Below are 22,798 nucleotides of genomic sequence, written 5' to 3'. Positions count from 1 at the left end.
CTGAGGCTCAGCACGCACTATACCCTGAAGGAAACCCTGAAAGCATCACGGATCAATTTTCATTGATTAAATTCAATTAAAACTACTACTAATACTAATGATAATAAGAATATTAGTGACAATAATAAAAACCACAGGCTCAAACCATTTTAAGTAAAACCTGAAAATGACTTTTGGCATTGTTTGACAGCTCAGGTACATACTGTGCAAAATATGTTAAAAGTAAGCGTTATGTAAGCAAAGCAAATGGCCATTTAAAAGTGGACAAAGAAAAGCTAACAGGTGATTAAAAAGATTTTTCTTTATTTTGCAGCAATAACAGTAATTATTAGCATGAGTAATTGCATTTATAATACTGCCTGGCTGCAGTGCTGTGTATATTACATCAATTCTCCCACTAATTAAAATAAATTTTCATAAATCAGTGAATTCCTGGTGTTTGTCAGTATAATCAAAGCTTCTGTTAAATCAGTGGTCCATGCACACTGGACTGAATCAACAACATCATGGACACATGTTGGACAGCACAGACACCCGATCGACAAAGTCTCAGTAAGGATAGTTAGAAAACAACCCCAAAATAAGACTAGACTTTATTATCAACAGCTTTAGAATAGTCTTTGCATCAATTCTATAATATTTGAGCCGATTAGCTGTTACAGCCTGCGCACTGATTTTGACAAATAAGTACAAAACATTTCAGAAAAATTTGGGATTATTCACAAGTTATTCAAATGAAAAGGAATTCAAAAACTGACTCCATTCAGAGGACTAAAAATGTCTACCAAATGTTTAGTTTTTTAAATCTACCAAAACTTTGCAATGCAAGGCCCATTTTACATATCAAGCAAAAACAAACAAACAAACAAACAAACAAACAAAAAACAAAAACAAACCAGCATTCTAAATATATTGTAAAAAAAATTTCACAGTGGTATAACATGGTGAGAAGTTTGTGTACTGCTTACTGTATTTTAGTCTTTTAGCTTTTGAACCAATTGAAATTGTAAATATATTCTAAAATGTTTGAAAAACATGAATCTTAATGCACCAATTAATGTGCAAAATGTTTAATTCTATTTTATATATCACAGGCCCTTTGGTGATTTAGCTATGACCCTTCTTCGTGGATTAGCATACTCTTAAATAAACTACATCAGTCTGTTGATGCAGTGGTGATGCTTTAAATAAATAAATAAATAAATAAATAAATATAAAAATAAAAATAAAAATCTGGCACAACTTTTTCCATATCCTAAAAGAATTGTAAACTCATAAGACACTGTACTGACAAAATAAATGCATACAAGCAAACATTTAGAGGTATTTAGAGGTAATTAAGTGGAAATATTTACAAACAAACTGCTTTGCAAAAGTCTTGAGCCACCACTCACTCCTTAATATATTGCTTGGAAAATAATAGAAATAGGTGTAGCAGGTTACTGAAACATGTAAAAATACATGGAAATACAGCAGGGCAAAAATAGAGTTTGTACTCTATTCGTTTTCCTCTATAAAGAAGCTTGAAAGACACTATATGGTATTATTCCCCAACACAATCTGAACTTCATTTAGGGAAACCTTCTTGTCATTTCTTTAAGTAGTCTCAAGGAATATATCTTCAGGCTTCGTGAAAGACATTGAAAGCTTTTCTTTGGACATTGGCTGCTTTTTGTTCCATTCTCTGTCAAGATGATCCCAAATTGCTTCAATAATGTTGTGTTCTGGGCACTGAGGAGGCCAATCTATGACTGATAGAGTTCTTCTGTGTGTTTTTCCATCTAGGTATGCTTTTATTGCACTGGCATTATTGTGAGGTGATGAATGAAACCACTGCCAATCAGATGCTTTCCAGATCGTATTGCATGGTGGATCAAAATCTGATGCTGTGTACAAAATCCCATTAATTGACAAGAGCCCAACACCACTGGCTGAAATGGCCCTCCTTTATATAATTATCAGCATTTATAGCCTTTGTTTTTCATAGGACAGTACACCGTGACAGGAAAATAAGAGAGACTGTGAAGGGGAATGATAGGAAAGGGTATGGGCCAGACCTGAACCTGGACCCCTGCCACCGATTTTCAGTTCTGATTTCCAGTTCTTGTGTAATTTGGCAAACTTCAGCCTTGTCTTGCTATTTCCCATCCTTAAGACTGACCTCTTGATTTTGTGAACAAAGATTATAAGATTTTTAACATACATCATGGCCAAAAGAACCAAAAATCTCTTTCCTCAAATAATAAGTTTCTTGCAGAACGGCTTTATCTGGCAAAGGCAGAAGCAAGATAACGTCCATCATACTCTGCATGTGACTGAGCACAACAAACTGCAAGCAGTACGAGACAGAGCATTTAAGTGAACTGGAATTTTTTATAGAAAGCAATACAAAAACACCTTCACTAAAAAGTATCCATCTCTGCTAAACAATCCAAAGGCAAAATTAATAATAAATGGAGACATAACAAAAGTTTTCAGCTTTCAGTTTTCAGCCTGCAGAGGGACTAGACAAAGTTGTGCAATAGGCCCTTTACAGTCTGTCTGCTGGTTTTGAAATCACTTGGAAAGATTTCAGGAAACAACTTTGGGATCATTCACAAGTCTTTAAAAACATCATATCCATTTAGGAACTAAGTCAGGGAATGACACAAGATAGTAATATTCGATCATGTAGAAATAAAATTAACAGAATAATAAAGTAATATTTCAATCAAGGACACTAACTTTCTTGATTTACAGATGACATCTTATTCTTCTTGCCAAATCCAGAGAGATCAACTCCAAACTTGTGGGTGTTTTTGGATACCTTTATTTCCATCTCAGGCTACAAGCTGAATACTCCAAAGACTTAAAAAAACTAGCTGGAGCATAAGTTGCAGTCCACTCAAGAAACTGAATTTCATACCTCGTGACATATTTATGAGTTAATATTAACTGTAAAAGAACAATTGGTATGCCATAATGTTGAGCCTCTTGAGCAAAACAATTGGGAATGACAATAGGAGATGGAATTTAATCCCTTATTAAGTTTTAAATCCCATGCTGAGGCAGGAACATGAACATCTTTACCAGGTTATTCTTCCTATCACAAACACTCAAACACCAATTGAAATTCAATAAACGGGACAAATTAGGATCACAGTACATCTGGCAGGGGAGAAAAAGATTTTCAACCCTTATCCTGGCAAAGAACGAGGGATGATTTACATTATCCTGCTTACGATACTATTACACTTTGATACAATTCAGGAATTAATTTTACTACAAAACGATGGAAGGAAAATGAAGAGCACGTTTCTGAGTATATTCTAATTCAATGATGACTGGATGATAAAAGATTCATCCAAAACCTAATGGACCTGGGTAATAAATGGACAAATTTATCTCTGAAAACAGCTAAATATTATCACCAAGTGTAGTTTGCTTGAAGGGATAAAGATTGTGTTCAAACAATATTGATTTTGCCTATTAAGTTAGATGCACACTATTATCAGTGGGCTGTTAAGGCCCCCTCTTCATATTACACCTTTAAAAAAAATGAATTAAAAAGAGATTTGGCTCCTATAAAGCTCCTTAAAAGCAAAATATAAAGAAATGAGAGGTGATTTGAGACGTTGCACAGTATATTAGATTATAAAATCTATTTTGAAAATACAGGTGCAAGTGAAAATTTGTTGTTTTTTTTTTACTGGAATTAATGGGTTGTGTCTATCTGAAAATTTGTCCCATGGTTCCAGACAGTAAAGACGAGCAAAAAAAAAAAAAAAAGATACAGGACGACTGATGCTCAAAACAAATCTGTGAAACCATAGTTCTAGCATTAAAAGGTACAGAATCAGTACAGTATCACTAATAATCAGAGCTGCAGCAGCCTTCCTCTATGTTAAAGACCATGAAAAATGAGAAGCACATTGCTAGTGATCAACCAAGGGCTTTTTTTCTTAGACATTAACTGCTGAGGTCATTACTTTAAAAAGATTAATCTTGCTTTTTTGTGACAAAGAACATGAAAAAAAGCCTGAAGAATATTTAGAGCATACTTTTCAGCTGAAACCGAGATAAATTTGTTCAGCTCAGATGGGGTCCAGCACGTCTGCTGTGAAAGCAGGAGAACGCAAAGTCTCAACAGTGAAGCACAGTGCTGGAAGTGTGAAGGCGTTTGGCACATGACATTTATAAATGGCAACATCAGTGCTTATAGACATATTAAAACACTGACTGACTAACTGACTCCTGGCCAGAGGTTACATCAGCGGAATATTTTCTATCACTGACCGTGACATTCGCCTTAGAAGCAAAAGATCACCGGTTCGATCTCATGAGGAGACACAAATTCCTTTGAGATTGCATCAGGAAAGGCAACCAGTGTAAATTGTTAAATGAAACATGCAGAGCTACCTGTTGTAGCAATCCCTTGCTACAACAGGTATAGCCATAGGGGATAACTGAAAGTAAACTTGTTAATTGGCACTATATTAATAAAACTGAACTGAATTTTAATGATGACAAAGATGAAAATATCTGATGGCTGTATGTCCTTTTGATAAATTAGAACACTGATAGTGGATCCACCAAAAAATAAGTAAGCAATGTTAAGAACTGGTCTATTTTTTTTGTAACATTGAATACACAGAATCCCCCATCACCATGTTGGACTGCATCTGTAACCATTAGAGAATCACAGCTGCATCTGCTCCATGTTGCACAGAGTGTCCATGCTACTGGTTTTCCTCTCAATGAGGTGAGTGCTCATAGGACTTTTTATGACTTCTGGTCATTTCCCCAAGAGAACGGTTCCCCTAACTATCAAACTTTTGAGATAATAGTGGTTAATTCCAGTGTCCAGTGCAGCAGCAGAGTACAGTACAGAACACTTCTGGGGTGGGAAAAGTAGAACAGCACAAACCCTCAAGCAGCTGGATCCAAGGTCTCTGGTGGTAAAACTCTCAAAAACTCTGTTCAACACTGGTATCCTTCATGCCAAGGAGGATAGTCTCATCAAAAATTAAAGGTTAATGAACACTCACTACTCCATTAGCTATACCTTTTCAACTGCTCATTAGCACAAAAATCTGTTCAGCTATTTAGATAGGTAAACATAGTCTGTTGAAGTTCAAACTATGCATCAGAATGGGGAAGAAAGGTAATTTAAATCATTTTGATGTGGTACAGTTATTGGTGCTAGAATGGCTGATTTGACTTTTCAGAAACTGCTGATCCGCTAGGATTTTCCCACTCAACCATCAAGAGTTTACAAAGGGAAACTATCCAGAAAGCAGCAGTTCTCTCAGTGAATTTGCGGGGGAAAGGTTAGAGGTCAAATGTCATGTTCATATAGTATTTTCTATATGTTGACAATACACACCAAACTTGTAAGTATCATAGTTTCTAAGATAAGGCTTTTTGTCAATTTTCAATCAGTTGACGTAGAAGAACTTTGGTGAAGAAAGACAAATTTTAAAATTTAATGTTAACATGAGCCCACTCCACATTCTTACAAATTTTTATCAGAATCAATTCATGTTTACAGACAGAAACACACACACACACACACACACACACACACACACACACACACACACACACGCTACCAATAACATATCTCATATTTCACATATGTCATCTACAGCAACTGTGTGATGCTATAATGACAATGTCGCTGAATCTGTGTCAAGAATTAAGGCACTTCTGTAAAAGGGTGTCCGAACCTGTACAAGCAATGTGTACCTAATGAAATGGCTGCGGAATGTATGAAGTATTGGGGGGAAGAAAATAACAGATGCAAATCTCGCTTGCTACTGTGGATTGCATATTTTTAATATAGTAAATCCCAGCTGTTTTTCTAACAGTAAATACATTTCTGTTGAAATTAGAAGTAATGCAGTTATGGAAAAGTGATATGGAATCATGTGGAATTTAAGACATGTTGCACAAGGAGTACTCAGTTATATTCAAGAGTATTCACACTTTGAATTTATTGCAAGCAATGTGTTGTGCAAGCAATGGCAACAAAAGATAGTTGTGTAACCATAACATGGTGAAGAATTTACTAGGAATTTATTGTTATTTGTTACATGGCTGGGTATAGAAATAGCATCACTTAATATAAACAGAAGACTGCCTTTCCTTATTTCTGCTCTTTGAAATAGTGTTGTCAAACCAGCAAGTTAAGAAAGTCTCTTTATGTTAAATTGAAAATAATTTGGAATTTCTCCAGTTATGGTACATAATGTCACTAAAATATTTAGAGAATCTAAAAAAGAAAAAAAAAAAGAAATAGCAAAACACACATTCTGCAGTGCAATTTACTGCATGGGTTAATGGGTTTGCACTTCTCAAAACCACTCTAATCGCTGTTGGTTTTTGCATTCACAAATCCACTGACAACAGTATTTCTGGATCTTGTTAATCCAGAAATACTGTTGCCTTCTCTTTTTTAGAAGTAGGCAATGCACACCAACAGCAAAAAGGCCACCCTATCATTATTTTTCACATAGTGCTTGAATCAAAATGACCCCATTTAAAAATCGAGTATATTATTATTTTTGATTAAGATGCCAAAGTTATAGTTATTATAGTCATGTACTTATATTCATGAGCAGAAAAAAAAAATTGTGGTTGAGTGTTATGCTTGATTAATTCCTGACTTCTCAGAGAATTCCAGTGTGCCAGCTTAAATTTAGGGAGTAAAAACATGAATTCAGTTTGAAATTCCTCACTGCTGCTCAAAATAGTACAAACATCAAGAACTCACTGAAAAACGAAAGAGTCCGCATTTTAGCACTCTGTGATGCTGGATGGTCTTTAAGACAAACAGGGCGAGACAAAGTGTTCTCACAGTGCAGTCAAGTATTCTTTGGAGTTGATTACAGAGACTGATACTTACAAAATGTTCCAAGGAAGAGGCAGAAAATGAAAGCTGACTGAAGCAGATCTCAGGGCTCTCTAGATTTAAAGTACTACAAACAGAAGGACGGACACTGATGATCTTTAGCCAGAGATAAATGCTTCTAGACCAGAGTCTGAGAAGGTCTCAAGAATGAACACTGGTAGAGTACTGAACGAATACGTGTTAAAGCAGGGGTGTCAAACTCGTTTTACATTGCAGGCCACATACAGCCCACTTTAATCTTAAGAGGGCCAGACCAGTGAACTCTACTTTCTGTCAGTGTAAATAAGTTAAATATGTAACTGTTTTTCTACACAACGAAGAAAAAGCTGCTGTGACAAAGAAAGAAATCTGTCAGCACACCTATTCTACCTGCATTGTCCAGACTTTGTAGTTTGTTGTTTGTTTGTTTGTTTTTTTGTTTTGGGTTTTTTTTGGGGGGGGGGGGGGGGGGTTTAAACTGTAGTGAAAGATAGAAACTTCTGGGGGGGTTTCTTTGTAATAAGTAAGTGAATAAGGCAGAAAATGTAGATTTTTGATGGGAAACTGGTTTCCAAGTACACAGAGCAAGAGAACTGTACAGGAAGTGTGATTTCATCATGCAAGCAAGACAGTGAAGTTAATTCTAAATGTGTTTTTGTGCTGCTGGCTCGCTGAATTTTGGTCACAGTGACAAAATCTGCAGTTTTGGAATCTGTGAGACACCGTCTCCGTGTAGTCGGATGAACAGAGGGATCCGTGCTTTGTGTTAACATCTTTTTGCAGAATCTGTTTACCTGCTCTTTAATCGTTTACCGTTTTATCTGTTGGACATTGTTGAAATGGTTTTGGGGGCTTCCAGCTGAGATTTCAACGTTTCTGTGGACACCACAAGTGTCTATATTTAAATAACAGATCTGACGGTACATCCTATTAAACCAGATGTTCTCGCTTGCCTCCAGTACCAGGGGCATTGGGGTTCAACAGGTTAATTGTTTATTTCTTAATTACTTTGTCTAGTATAAATGGCCATAGGGGAGGTTTCTATCAGTAGAATAAGCTGTTAAACTTGTGAAAATACAACTATGCTTGTGCTTGTTTGTGGTAAGCAGTGAATCAAACAAGTTAATGATTATAAATGGCTTCAAGCACACATTCGGGTATCAATGTGTATCACTGAAATGAGGCCAGATGGTGCTCAGTTTACATTTTTGCTCATTTTGTCACCTTTTCTCCAACATGCTTGCATTTAAATCCAGCTCCCCCATCTCTCTGTGTACCTGGCCTGTACCAGTTTACTTGCTGTCTTCGGAACGTCTGCCTCTCATTCTTCTTTCACATAATGGTATGATCTCAATCTGTGTTTGCACATGATTGGCCGCATGGTGTGCCCATTAAAATAAAGTCCCACCCTGCCTGCACGGATTCTCAGCAGGGCTGAAGACTCAGCTCGCACATAACGACAGGCCATTAATTGACATATATAATGATCTTGCGGGCCAGATATAATTGTATCGTGGGCTGGATGTGGCTCGCAGGCCATACATTTGACACCCCTGTCTTAAAGGGAAGAATACCTTCTAAGAAGCCATTATGTGAAATCTGCAAATACTCAGAAACATCTGCCAGAGAGCACAAACACCGGACTCTAAATGACTGGAGGACAGAAGGTATTCTGGACCGGCGAGTCCAAATTTGACTCTCTACAGACTGTTAATGTCTGAACAGAGTCTGAGAACTTTATGATGCTAGATGCATAGCACCCGCAGTGAGATTCCATTATAATATGTGGCTCCATCTGGATATTTCTGGCAAATTACTGCAAGTCAGCAGCCATGAATTACAAGGTCTACACAAAATCTTGATGCATCATGGAATCCCATGTGGACTAAAAGTTATTGGTCATCGGTTCATTTCATTAACAAAAAAACCTCCAGCATAAGTCAAAACTGTGCAAAGACTATCTGACCAATTAAAGGGAATTTGAAGTTCTCGACGACCAGACTAAAATCTATAGAACAGATTTGAAATTTAGTAAATTCTAAGACAGATTTCACAAGCATTTCATCCAAAGCAAATATCTGGGAAAAGCTAGAAACTATTTGGAAGTCAATAAAATAAAATAAAAAAGAGAATGAACATAAGTACATAAAAACAATACCAAGATGCAATGCAAGAATTCAACAAAGCCAAAGGAGGCATTAATATGCTTAATAGAAAATATAACGTTTTTTTTGGTTATGTGAACAGGGACTGTTTAGTTGTTTTCATTTATTGTTTGTGTAATACATAAAAATATAATTTTTAGCTTAACACAATTTTTACACTGATTTCTAAAATATTTCCGTTTTCTTGTCTGTATGATTTTTTTTTAACAATTTGATCACTTATCGGTCCCCAATTTTCAAATAAAGATAATATTTTAATTATTTCCAAATCATCATCAATCATTTTCTTTAATTTATTTACAAATTTTTGGAAATTGGATTTTATTTTTCTGATTCATAGCACAAGTCTGCATTTTTGGGAATCAGAGTATTTAAAACCATCTTATTAAAACTAGACCTTGTAAATGTTATTTTAGGGTCTCTTCAGTATCTGAGGCAACACCCCCCCCCCCCCCACCAAACTCTGCATGTTGTTTTTTTTAAGCACAGGGTGGCTTTTGGCTGAACACCATTTAATCAGAACTATGCAAAGTTTGTTCTAGCAATTTTCCTGAAATACTCTTAAACATCAACAACTCCTCCACAGTCCTACAGCCTGTGTTGTCTTTTGCTTATTAAAATACTCTTGTGCAAACATTTGTTCAATACAGGGCATTTTTGCAAAGTACACTTACAGGAAATCCAGACTTCTAAGCTGGCCTGGTTTTGTTTTCCACAAACTGCTGTGAATTTGTTGTTAAATAGACTTTAAGTCATAATAATGCCTCACCTTCACTGTGCTGTCAAAACACTAACTTCTTTCAATCACTGATATGTGAATCTATTTTCCTATTCTAAGGGAACCACTCTGTATGTATCATTAAACATCATTTCTTTTGGGGCCACCAACACTGCTCATAGAAAGAAATCTATATTTAAAAATGCACTTTTAAATTGATATGCCAGTCATTATCAAGTATAAAAGTCTAAATCTGCGGCATCAACCAAAATGCTTTACAGCATGTTTCATCCTCTTAAGAATTTAATCTAATAGCAACTCCTTTGCCTAGCAGCCTCACTGGCCTACTTATTAACAGTGTCACAGACCTTGTAGTTCTACTGTGTTCATACTCTTCATACAGCTTTAAAAAAAAAAAAAAACTTATGATCTATGTGCATAAAGACTGTTCTCTTTTTCCTCTCTGCCATATTTATACCTTACCTCTAAAGTGATGTGCACGTTCATGTAATGAATGCCGAGTGTGTGTAGGAAGATTTATAAATAACTCAAGTATTACTCTGAGGTATGAGTATTTTTAGCCCTAATCAAACTTTTTCTGTGATGTTGGAACGCCTAGTAAACGCAGGTCCCGGTGGCTGTTATATACCGCCACTCGAAGAGTAAAACCATACTACCTTCAGGCTAGTCCTCAGTGTTACATTTTCATGTTTCTCTGCTAAATGGAAGTGGTGGTGTCAGAAAATGAGGGTCAAAAACATCTTAGGTAGCCCTACCGAGAGAAAAAAAAGTGTAGCAAGCAGGTGGTGCAGAACTATACTCACTGTTGGGTGTTTGGGGTAGACCATCGCCAACCATGGCCTCTGATTCTACAAACAGACAAACACATCAATTAAAAAAAATAAATAGATAAATAAATAAATAAAATTGCAGCTCCATGAAAAAATGCTGCTAATGTGTGCTCTGTGCTTCCAACCTGGGCTCCAATTTATATATCTACAGCCTCAAAGACATGGAAATCTCAAGACTGACGTCAATATTTGGTGATTGAAAAGCTGCATATATCAGAGTTTAAAAATAATCTTGTTTTATTGTCAGAACAAGTTGTGAATTATTTACACACCCTCTGCCCAACTCTGCTCAGATTAGCCTGGTTGTTGTGTTGATTTGTGTGCCAACAGCGTAAAATACAGAATTTTTTTGAAATCGACACCAAAACCAAAAAACTTAATATATTGGAGATTTTTTTAGACACATTTTAGACCCTTAAAAATTGAGTTTAAAAAAAATAATTGTATTTTAGTATCTCGTGGCTTAGATGAGCTGACTGGAACATCAGAAACAAGAACAAACACGTTTTCCCAACAAGGAAGTTGAAGAGTACCTTCTGGTGGACAAACTATGCAACATCAACAGTCATATCATAGCTGAGGGACATTTCTTCCATCTTTTCTTTACTGACTTCGTTTTCATTTATTGGGCAATATAATATATCACCATATTAGCCTCGCCAATACACTGGTCAGGCTCTAAAAATAACTGACTTACACAATCAGATTTAAAACAACTCCCAGTCAAAGCAGGGCATGCACGCCTCTTTGAATACTTTTCAGACTATATTCTTAAAAGAAAAAGTGCAGCAATCAGTTATTTGTTTTTACATAAAGGACCAAATACATTTTTTAATAAATAGCAGCTTCTTACCTCTGTGCGCCCTGACATGTGTCTGAAAGCAGTTGTAATACTTGTACTTTTTCCCACATACCCCACATACATATGAACCTGCAGGAAAATTCAGAACAGAGTGTCAGAAAAAATAACGTGATTCCTATCAGGGTCACATATATAGGCTTGCAAGAAAAAAAGGTCAGAACCACATGGGATTTCCCAGGATTTCTCAATTGAAATACAGTCTGGCCTTCATCCAAGTAATATTTATAGAATAACTAATAACACATTAACAATTGTAGTTTTCACATCGGTATTAAAACGCATTGAAAATGACTTACAGTCCAAGTAGGACAAAATTAATCCCCCTTTCCTGTACCAATAACCTCTGTAGAAGCTACTTACAATTGGGTTGTAAGTAGCCGCTGCTAGCAGGCTGATTATCTCTGCATACCACGACCTTGTGGGCCACCAAGGGGCCACTAGAATTAGAAAGAGGGGGAATGCCGACGCACTCTCTCTAGAACTGGAGATATCATTTCCACTGGGGGAAATGCATACAGGAGCACGTTTGGTCATTGGTGCGCTAGCGCGTCCAAGCCCAAGGGTGCATCGTGGTCGATTATGGAGAAGAACAGGGGGCAGTGAGTATTTACCCTGGAAGCAAAAAGATCTATTTGCGCCTTGCCAAATAGGTCCCAAATCTGAGCCACTATTAAAGGGTGTAACCTCCATTCTCTCACCAGAGGACCCCCCCTGGAGAGAAGGTCCGGCCCCAAGTTCAGGTGGCCCGGGACATGGGTGGCTCTTAGAGACAGAAAATGAACACTGCACCATAACAGCAGAGAGCAAGACAGGAGCAGCCCGGGCTCCTTCCAAGGACTGAGAGCTAGCATGCAAGACGCGGTTACCGGCAGCCTCCTCCGGAGGTGACGCGATGCACACAAACGGTGAGAGAGAGTCCAGCGTTGAAACGCTCTCATTTTTAACAGTCCAAGTGGCACTACGGCGATCATAGATGCCATCATGCCCAACAAGCTTAATATCGTCTGGAAACGCAGTCTGCGTCCCAACTGAAACTGAGCGAGGCAGCGATGAAACGCGGCCACTCTGTGCGCGGCTGGAAAGCGAGCATATTTCCAAACCGAGAAAAGTAATCTGCTGACTCGGGATTAGCGAGCTCTTTTGAAAGTTCACAGAGAACCCCAGTGTCTGAATGTGTGACAGAACCAGCGACAGCTGTGTCTCCGCCTGCTCTCTGGAGCAAGCTACGAGAGCCCAGTCGTCTAGGTAGGCTAAGATGCGGATTCCTCTCTCTCTGAGGGGCGCTAGCGCTGCCTCGGCACATTTCGTAAAGGTGCGAGGAGCGAGCGACAGCCCGAACGGCAGCACTAGGTATTCGTAGGCTACGCCCTCAGAAACTGCCTGTGTTTCGGGTGTATAACCACATGAAAATAGGCATCTGTTAGATCGATTGTTGCAAACCAATCTCCCGGGCCGACCGCATAAACAACACTCTTTATTGATTGTAACATGGAAACATGTACATTTATACATTTTGTTGGAGGCACCTTTTCTGGGGCACAACAATGAAAAACAGCGGGAACACTCGATGTGGTCACCTGAACATTTAACACACCTGAACAGGGAGTTACCTGAGGCATTTTGTGTGCAGGGGTTTTGTGCTTGGGAGACAGTGTTAGGAAAGTGCAGCGCCTTCTGGGGCTGACAACCTGAACAGAACTTAAGCGGCACCTCTTGTGCGGCAACAGAGGGGTAAAAACAGCGTCTCCCTGCTGCTGGACCCCCTCTCCACTCGAAACCACAGCTAAGAGGGCTGAGGCTTCTTCCTCCTGGGCGTCGGGTCCCGCCGGGGGCCCGAGGGTGGGCCTTTGCTCCAGGCCGACTGGCGTGGAGCTCGGGCCGGAGGATGTGCTCTCGCTGGCGGCACACCCACTTCAGCAGTGGGCGCCGGTCTCTTGCCAGTCGGCAGAGGAGCGGCGGGCCTGTGAGAGCTAGCTGCGGGCTTGGGCTTGGGCTGACGTCTGGGGATGATGTCGCGCAGAGCTTCCGTCTGCTTCTTCCTCAGATCGAATCTAGCCTGAGTGCCTTCAAGTGAATGTCCGAATAACCCAGCCGCAGACACTGGTGCGTCCAGATATACAGCCCTGTCCCTATCCGGGACGTCAGAGAGGGTCAGCCACAGGTGCCTCTGCGCCACTACTGTCGAAGCCATCCCTCTGCCCAGGGAGAGCGCTGCACAGCGAGACGCATGGAGGATATAATCTGTGGCGACTCTGACCTCGTTAAGAAGAGGTGCCAGCGGGCTGTCATCAGGAACCAGCGATCCGAGCTCCGCCAGGCACATTGCCTGGTACGTCTGGAGCATGGTGACAGAGCTCATGGCACGAGCAGTGCCGGCCTGAGCTCGATAAATCTTCTCCAGCTGCGAAGCAGAGAATCTGCAGTACTTGGACGGCAGAGTTGCAGGGCCGCCGACACCATGGTTATGGGATGGGGCCAGATAAGCAGCCAGAGACGGCTCCATAGGGGGTGGGTTAGCTAAGCCAGCCCCCTCGGCGCCGTCCAATTCCATGTACTGTCCATAGCCGGGCACAGTGACGCGGGTAGACAGAGGTTTGTCCCATGATGCTGTTAGCTCGCAGAGAAAGTCTGGGAACATGGGAAGGCAGTTTTTGGCCGTTGCGGGCTCCGGTGGGAGGAAAAACCCCGCGAACCGCGACGGCTTCTGAGCTGGCGGAGGAGAGGGCCAGTCCACCTGCAGCTTTTTAGCAGCACGGCGAAACAGGGAGAAAAGAGAGGTGTCACCGTGGCCGACCGGCACAGCAGCGGCGGTACATTGGGCCGACAATGAGCTCTCCTGCTCATCCTTCAACAAACCATGGATGTCCAGGCCGATGTCCAGCACGTCATCATCGTCCTGGGGAGCGCTGGCGGGCTTCAACCCAGGCTGAAGCCCGTCAGCGCTCCTGCATGGTTCCGGCTCGTCATCGGCTAACCCGTCAACATATTCCATGTGGTCAGCCCAGCTAATTGCGGGGACATCGACCGGAAAATCCTCGTCTTCGGACTCGGACGAAGCCGGGGCTCCAGACTCGGAAAGGAGAGGGTCATGCCGTGCGACAGCCGAGCGTCCCAGCACTTTTTCCACAAACGTCACCCGTCTTTCCAGGGTCGAGCGCCGGAGCTGGCGACAAAACGCACAGGCTTCGGGCTCCGTCAACGCTCTCCTAGCGTGGACGATCCCCAGGCAGACAGGGCAGGCATCGTGCTGGTCGCTGTCGTGCAAAGAGAAACTGCATCCCTGAGGACAGGGGCGAACAGAAGATTTCTGCTTTGCTCGCTTCGGTTTGGAGTACATTTCAAAACACAAAGCAAAACGCTGCACGGGAAAACTTGAAATTAGCGCTCCGCGGGCAGCCTACACACCGACTACGCAGTGGAGGCTAACACCAACAGGGGCCGTTAAGCTAAGTTCAAGTCGGCAGACAACGGAGCTAACTAGCAGCAGCTAGCTAGCCCAACTCAGCAGAGGTGTTCTCAGTGAGGTGAAGAGCGTAAGAACTGAAGGATGACTGTGATGACAGCGGCTATATGTGCAGGCGGGGCCGTGCGCGTGTCGTCACACGTCATCTGCCTTAAAGGCGTGATTAAAGGTTTCTTCAGCCAGGACACGCGAGGGCGTGATATCCCATACTTATGTGTTGTACCGAGTGAATCGACTGAAAGGGAACTCAGACTACCTCTTTTTGTTGTCTTGTCTTGTTATCAGAGCAGTTATGGCACTATCTACCTTTACCACCTCAATATATGGAGGTCAAAGAAATTTGACTTACTTATATGAACATCTACAACACCAGTCAATGTTTTCTTAGGGGCCATTTGTGAATAACCTTGACTAACCAGTAAAGGGTTTATAAAATGTGAGACAGATGATGATTTTTTTTTTTTTTTTTTAAATGTCATTTTTTGCTGTTTTCAACAGCCACGAAGTAACGTCAGGGTCATGAGACACCAGATATGACTGCTGTCACCAAATGCACAGACATGTCCATATGTACATTCACACACCTATGCACGAGTCTGTGCTCTTCGTTGGAGGAGGAGTACCAAGGGCAAACATACCCTCGGACTGAGCTCGACGGGATCCACCGCCACTTGCTCCCCCATTTCCTCCAATGACAACACAGATCTCAGCAGGATTGGGATCACTGACTTTCCCGTTGCTCGTCTCTGACGTCCCAGGCTCCTTCTTTACGGTGACAGGTGGTGAACTAGTAGTCTTCTTCGCTGGGGCATCAGTGGCTGTGCTCCCACCCTCTGCCTGCTCCTTTCCAGGATTGGGTGACTCGTGTGCACTCATGACTCCACCTCCTCTGAGCCTGTTTTCCTGTATGAGGAACAGAAACAGAGAGACAAAGAATTTACTGCCCCAAAGGAATATACACGCCTTATTATGGTATGACCTTAAGCCCAATATATAGTATCAAAGCGTGGCACCAGCTCTGCCAGGTTCAGCTTAAATGTGTTGTTTTAAAGAAACCATGGCAACATCCTCAATATAAAACAAAAGCTGACTGGATGTCAGATTTTATTTGATTAAACGTAGAAGAAAAATCTGCCCAAAATAAATCACATTTGGCAAATACACAACTCAAAAAAAGACCCGAACTATGAAAACCACTCATCTTCTAAAAACAGTCAAGAGCTGCATTAACTCCAGGGTATAGGAGACATTACAGATAATATTTCAGTGGCAGTGAAATTTTAAGAATGGAAAACACAGTCCATTTTAACACAAAGTGGCTTAACTGATCATAAGTGACCTTTGAAGGCATAAATTCTGCAGCCTTGTGGCACTGAAATGCTCTAATTTCAAAAATATCTAAATTGCACAACTTGCCACTTCAGCACATCGCCATAAAAGGCCTTGTCAAGAGAATGTGCTCCAAATGCAACCAAGCAAAACAGAGTTATGCCAGGATGAGTGATATTATGGAAAGAGGGAAAATTGGTCTTCTAATAATAGCACACCGATGCAGCAACAACAAGCCTTTTCATAGATGAAATACACCTTTCTTTGGAAATGACACACTACTGACAAGCTTCAGCAAACAGACCTATGAACTGGCAAGAAAACATTTGAGGTTTGCAGTTCAGATAGTAAACCATCAACCATCATTTAATTAATAAATGAGTAAATAATCAGTCCCATTATCAAACTATAAGATTACCCTTGAGCTTACTTGTTCTATCGATATCCTACGATCCTTATATAAAACAAGCTGTATTTGTATAACAAACTTAAATATAGCTTTTTGGTTTAACTATTTAAATACTTGTTAGGGGCCGATAATACAGGTCAACAACAAAGATCATTTTATTATGTTATGGTTCAAGTTTTCATTTTTGTCAGCGGTGAGGTTCTGCAACTTTCAGGAATCGTAGTAAACCCATTTTACGCATTTCTTTCAGATTTTTCCAAGTCTTACTATTAAACTGGGAAGATTGCTTTCACTCAGTTGGGAATAGTTCAGTTTCTTGTAAAGTGGGGCTGTATAAGGCTCTGATCTACAGTACAGTTAATATGTTACCTGCAATAGACAGCAGTAGGAACGCCCCCACGACGACAGGAGCACCCACTGACACAGAAAGTAAAGCCATGTAATGCCGTGGACAAAATCAGCAGCAAAACGCACATTAGCCAAGTGTAAGCCATATATAGAGCATTTGTAGACTAAATACTGGTTAATTTACCACTTCATTAATTTATTCTGTATGTTAAAATTCAAAAGTCTACACCAAAAATACATTAATTCACAATAAGCAAGAGTTTAAAAAAATGATATATGCCTATCGGTACAGACTAGCAGCATTGAAAAGAACAATTTCTGTCTTTGCAAGTTGTTGTCTATACTGTACACAGACTGTATATAAAACAAGGACGTGATCTAACAAGCCAGGTCATTAGAGCTGGTGACTCACAGCAAATTATTAGAACCTCTACAGGAAGCCGAAAAGACCTTATGGGATCTGGTGTTATCTTTGTTACTTAAGTGTGTCGTGTCATCCAATCAAAAAATGAAAGCTTTCAAAAAACAGCTGTGGACACACTATATGAAAGGAATTTATTTGACAACACTCCCAACTGCTAAAGGGACTGTGGCAATAAACAACAAAAACCAAGAGCCACATGAAAGTCAATGTGTAGAGGAAGTCACAATGGGACCTTCCAAAGTCTGGTGGTCCTCTTTGTAAGTGAACCATGTGGTGTGATGTCAAGAGCTACTGAGCTTTCTAAGGCATTTATACAAAGCAAATTTGTGGGTGCATTCAAATCTGCCAAAGGATTTAATTTACTAATGCCTCTGTGAGAAACTTCAAACAACTCAAAATTTTCCAAGACTGGCCAGTAAAATGTATTCAGTCCATCAGCACATATATTAATGTTTATATTAATTCTACAAGCATAAGAAACTCAGAACATTCAGAAGAGCCAAGCTGTGTGTGAATTTCTAAAATGGCTGACCACTGTAGTTTCATTCAAAATATGAGATACAACAGCAGAAGCTGCTAAAAATATTGTTCTGACTCAAAGGTTTCAGAAGGTGTTGCATATAGGACTGCATAGCTAAAGAGCAGTCAGGAGACATCATGTGAACCACAAAAAGCACCTATAAGAGGCATGCGATTCCAAGAACTGGTCCCCATGTGATTCCCAGAACTGATCCCCAGAGCATTGAAAGAAGGTGGCCGAATCAGACGAATTACATTTTCACCATTTTGACATTTTGGTGTTTGAGTGACATTAATCTGAGGAACTACAGGAAGAAGGTAAACCAGAAGAGGTAGTGTCATGTCAATGTTACTTTGACACATACCGTCTAAATTCAGAACAGCCTAATTGCTCAGGCCTCGCTTATCATGACTATGATCGTTCTCACACAGCAAAACACGTCCAGGAACTATTCTAGGATGACAAAGAGTGGTGGTTTTTGACTTTGAACCAAAGTTCCCAGATCTCAAAGGGACTGGCTCTCAAAGTGAAATGTGAGGTATGCTAATCTATGGAAAACCCAACTAACAAATAGAGGAAATAAGATCTGCTGTTCTACAGAACACCTTCAGAGGTCTGGGTAAAATCTATGCATCAAAAGCATAGAAATCAGAGCAGCTTTGGTGGGAAACCTACGGATTATTAGGAATGATGATTTGTTTAGAAGTAATGTACAGACAGATGAATCAATCACAGTTTTACAATAACACGAAACATGTTTGGGACAGACAAAAAACAGCTGGTTCTTCAGGAGACGAACCGTATAGCGACTGTACAGCATAATAGTGAAAATATTATGGTTTGGAAATGCTTTCCTGTTTTGGGACAGGGCAACATGCAGTCATTAATTCAAGTATGGACTACACCTTAAAAGAAAAGTGAGGCCATCTGTGCAAGGGTTAAAGATGAAACAGAAGTGAACCTAACAAGAGGATAATGATCCATAGCATACTAGAAAAGCACAGAGGAAGAGGTCAGAAAGCAAAAAAGGACATGCTATGGTATGACCAAATCAAAGCAATCGCCCTTTACATTGCATGGAAATTTGAAATGGGCAGTAACAAAAAATTTTTTAGCAAGTGGATGTCAGGGACCAGTGGAAAGTCAGGACAATTACTTACATTGAGGGCACAATAGTAGCTTCTTAAGCCACAGAAGCATGACACTGACATTTATATTTTTGTTAACTATAAGTTTATTTCCCTGACATGCTGTTTTGTCGGTGGGCAGATTGCAGGGATGCTAATGACAGGGCACTGGGTATTTAGCTGTCTTGTATCTTCCCTGCTGTACTGTTGGCATCACATTTGATACATGAGCTTTAGAACTTCCTACATCATCAGTACAGTGTCTTTCCCCCAGAAAAATCAAAATAAATTGCACAACTCATCTTTATGCAATAAATTGGAAAAACAAAATGCAAATATGACACTCATATATGCTAATTAATATTTAATTAATGTAACAAATATATGCCAGAAGGTTCAACAAACACTCCATTTTCAAAGAAATATAATTTTCTGGCAATTATTTAATGAATTTGTCTTTAAAGGGAAATAAGTTCTTTATTATAAGTAATAAGAGAAAAATGTTTAGCCTTTCTTTGAAAACCTTCATTGGCTGGATAAAGTTAAAACCTACACAAACGGTGGTGACAGAATTTATTTTCTGTTCAGTTTATATTCTTCCAAGTCACAACATATGTATTTAACATCAACTGCCTTTCACCATGTGCTTGGCCACAGTGGAGAGGAAAAATACCCTTTTAACATGAAGGTCCCACATTTTACACTATCAGGACAAAAACCAAGCCTTCAAATCCACAAAGTCCAGAAAACAGTACAGTAGAGTTACAGTAGCATCTGAAATGGAAGATGTGGAGAATTACAAGGACTCCTGCTGAAGCTGAAGACCAGTCAAAGTGATAGCTAGAAAAGGTCATTTTTACACAGCTTCAAACATCATCTGCAGAGATGGGATAACCTTCAGGAAGGACGACCATGTCAGCAGCACATCAATCACAGCTATACGGTGAGGTAAAGCCACCCAGAAATAAAATGGTCTATGACAGCCCAGTTTGCCAAATGGCATTTAAAAGAAGCACGAGAGGAAGCTACAATTACTGCCTGGTGGTTGTATCCCTCTGACAACAAGTCAAAGTGTGTTTTCCAACCATGTCCAGACTTGACAACTGACCTTTTAGATATAAAGATTTATCTCATTATTTTATCGCATTAGGCATTAATGTGAAATTTTGTAAGCACTAATGTATGAATTCTTCACTTCTGTTCTAAGATCAGTGATACTGATCTTTTTTGGCCATTAAATTGTAAATCAGTCATTCCTTGAGTCCAAGTAGGCATTTGGACCAGATGAAATGAAATTCCTTTTAGGCATTATTTCTACTGTCTATTCATGAGAATGGAATGGATGTGACACGAAAGAAACCTTGACCTCAGGCTACCAAAATTTCATCAAGTCATCCTTTAGTTCAAGTGACTGTTTCTGCCCAGTTTGAAGAAACTGTTCCTCAAGATTGTGTGTCCACAAGAATGAGACGGACAGAAAACCTAAAAACTAAATGATTCTGGTGAGCACAAAAATAAATGTTGGGAAAGAAATTCAAACTCTTGGATGAGTTCAGAATAGGTCTCTTTCAAGTAACCCTATCAAAGGCCAGATTCACACAGACTTCTCTCCTCCGACTGTGTGAAAATGGAGAGACGCAGTGAAGAAAACGAAATGCTGCCAGACAGGCTACTGACATAACGCTATGATTTCTTCTCAGAAATATTTCAGTTTAGCTTCTTTTTATAAATCATTTTAACTTATTAAAATTCATTTTACAACACAATCAAATACGCAACAGATGAAGAGGTTTGGAAACTACTAAATTCATTATATGAATGGAATTGTTGATTCGTCTATCCAAAGAGAGAGGAAAAAAACTCCCAAAATAGTCAAAATTAAGCACAAGTTAATGCACAAGTTCACATACTATCCAAACATTGGTTATGTATTTACAGCTGCAGGCCTTTCTAACAGTGGGTGGCTGCATAACATCATAGAGCTAATAGTTAACTGGCATTTAATAAAATCGCAATTGTTATTAGTTCAACCAGCTACTATTTCTGTTGCTTACTAGAGAGGGGAGCCATATTTATCATCTAGTAAACTAACTGCATACATCCCTAACTAATTACTTTATAGATTGAGTTAGGTGGCTTTTAGGAGCCCCATAACCCCTAAGCTTGATACCTACATGAGTGTATCTAAAAACTAATGCCATTACAACCAGCTAAGAGGGCTGCATTTGTAGCTTTATTGTCAGGGACTTGTGGAAAACACACTTTCAAGGGAAGTCTGTTGGCACAGTTTGTTCAAAGTAAATTAACGGCTAACAACAACAAAAATCAAGTCTTGCTGATTGACATCATTTTTAATTTTATAACAAAAGTGTAATTTTTTTCTTTATTGAGTTGAATACTGACTGATAATGACTGCCTCTTGACTGAGATTGGTTTACCCTGCTGTGGTGGAAATTAAGATGTGGTCAGCTAAAATAAAGATTGTGAAATTAAATGTAACCGACTTTTGTCATCTCCAATCAAATGAATCAATGCCAAGTACACATCTATTATTAGATCAATCCCTCAGTCATGCATGTAATATTTCTGTGCAGCATTTTTAATGCAAACCCTGAATACATAAAATGCCTGTTGTGGCATGTTTTCTTCTAATTAAAAGTCAATATGCAAAATTAGCCATCTGGCCTTATGTTTCTGAGTTTCATCATCTGAGGCTTCTGATATACTGTAACCTACATGGGCAGGACAAAATATAAACCAGATGCACATTTCGTTGATGTTTCACACAGACAAAGCACCAACTAAACCAACTGAACTGAAAGGCAAATAGATCAGTTGCAGAAAAAAATCAAAATCAAAAAGCCATCTGGATGTCAAAAAATATAAAATAAAACTAAAGCACTGGTCCAACAGACAGGTTAAGTAAAAATTGATGCACTGTTTTGTGATTTAGCTTTAGCATTGTGATTTGCCTCAGATTTCTTTTTAAAATGTCAATGAATAGAGATTAACCATACTACATTCATCTAGGCTACAAAAAACAAGGTTAGGCACAGAAGGAAAACATCTCTAGGACATACCTCTGTTCAGAATTCACTACTTAGATGAGGTACTTAAAATAATTGGCCTATATTTGGGCAGTACAGTATCTGCCTCTGCACAGCAATGTAGCAAATCAATCACTGTGCTTGGTTAAAGCAAACAAATCTTGTGCTTCAAAACTGGGGAGATTTTCTTTGAAATATACCTTTCCTTTTTTTGGCAAAAATCATTCTGCTCTGCATGTTAAGCAGACTGGAAGAGAGATTCCAAATATAAAATACAAATTTGTTTAAGGCCTATGAAAATGTTTCCACTCTGGAGGGATTAAAAATAGGAATCAGCTATAATGGGGAATGGAGAGTGGGGAGGAGGAGAAGGAGGGGGGGGTCACTTCAATCACTGCTTTGACTGCCATGTTTGTATTATCCAGAGTAGACTCAGTGACCAAGAGCAAGGGTTGACCAAAAACCTGTTTCACACTAAAGGCTTTGCTTCCCTCGATTCTTTAATCAAAAGCAGAGTTTTCTGTCCTCTGTAATAAATGTCTTCCAAGATGGTGTATGACCAATGTTTTGAAAAAGCAATAATGCAGAGAAATGGATAACTCCCCCCCCCCCCCCCTCTCTTACACATACACACACAGGATGCTCTGGAAAAAGAAACTGTGCC

The 22,798-nt window shown here is 39.6% G+C and overlaps 1 protein-coding gene across 4 annotated transcripts in view; it reads right to left on the bottom strand.

Moving 5' to 3' along the window:
• Positions 1 to 22,798, bottom strand: part of znf618 (zinc finger protein 618) — a 45,785-nt gene that overhangs the window by 19,886 nt on the left and 3,101 nt on the right. For 3 of the 4 annotated variants that reach the window (XM_084935328.1, XM_084935327.1, XM_084935325.1), the window contains exons 2-4: positions 15,515 to 15,833; positions 11,459 to 11,536; positions 10,579 to 10,623 (exon numbers count right to left, since the gene is read on the bottom strand). In XM_084935328.1, coding sequence (XP_084791454.1) covers positions 10,579 to 10,623; positions 11,459 to 11,536; positions 15,515 to 15,806 — 415 coding nt within the window. In that variant the 5' untranslated portion in view covers positions 15,807 to 15,833. The remainder of the gene's footprint in view (positions 1 to 10,578; positions 10,624 to 11,458; positions 11,537 to 15,514; positions 15,834 to 22,798) is intronic. The other variant, XM_084935326.1, reaches the window with a different exon arrangement.

The sequence above is a fragment of the Perissodus microlepis genome, chromosome 7, assembly GCF_051167445.1.
Source record: "Perissodus microlepis isolate ML-2025 ecotype Zambia chromosome 7, ASM5116744v1, whole genome shotgun sequence".
Classification (NCBI taxonomy): domain Eukaryota; kingdom Metazoa; phylum Chordata; class Actinopteri; order Cichliformes; family Cichlidae; genus Perissodus; species Perissodus microlepis.
This window is presented reverse-complemented; position numbering and strand designations above follow the sequence as displayed.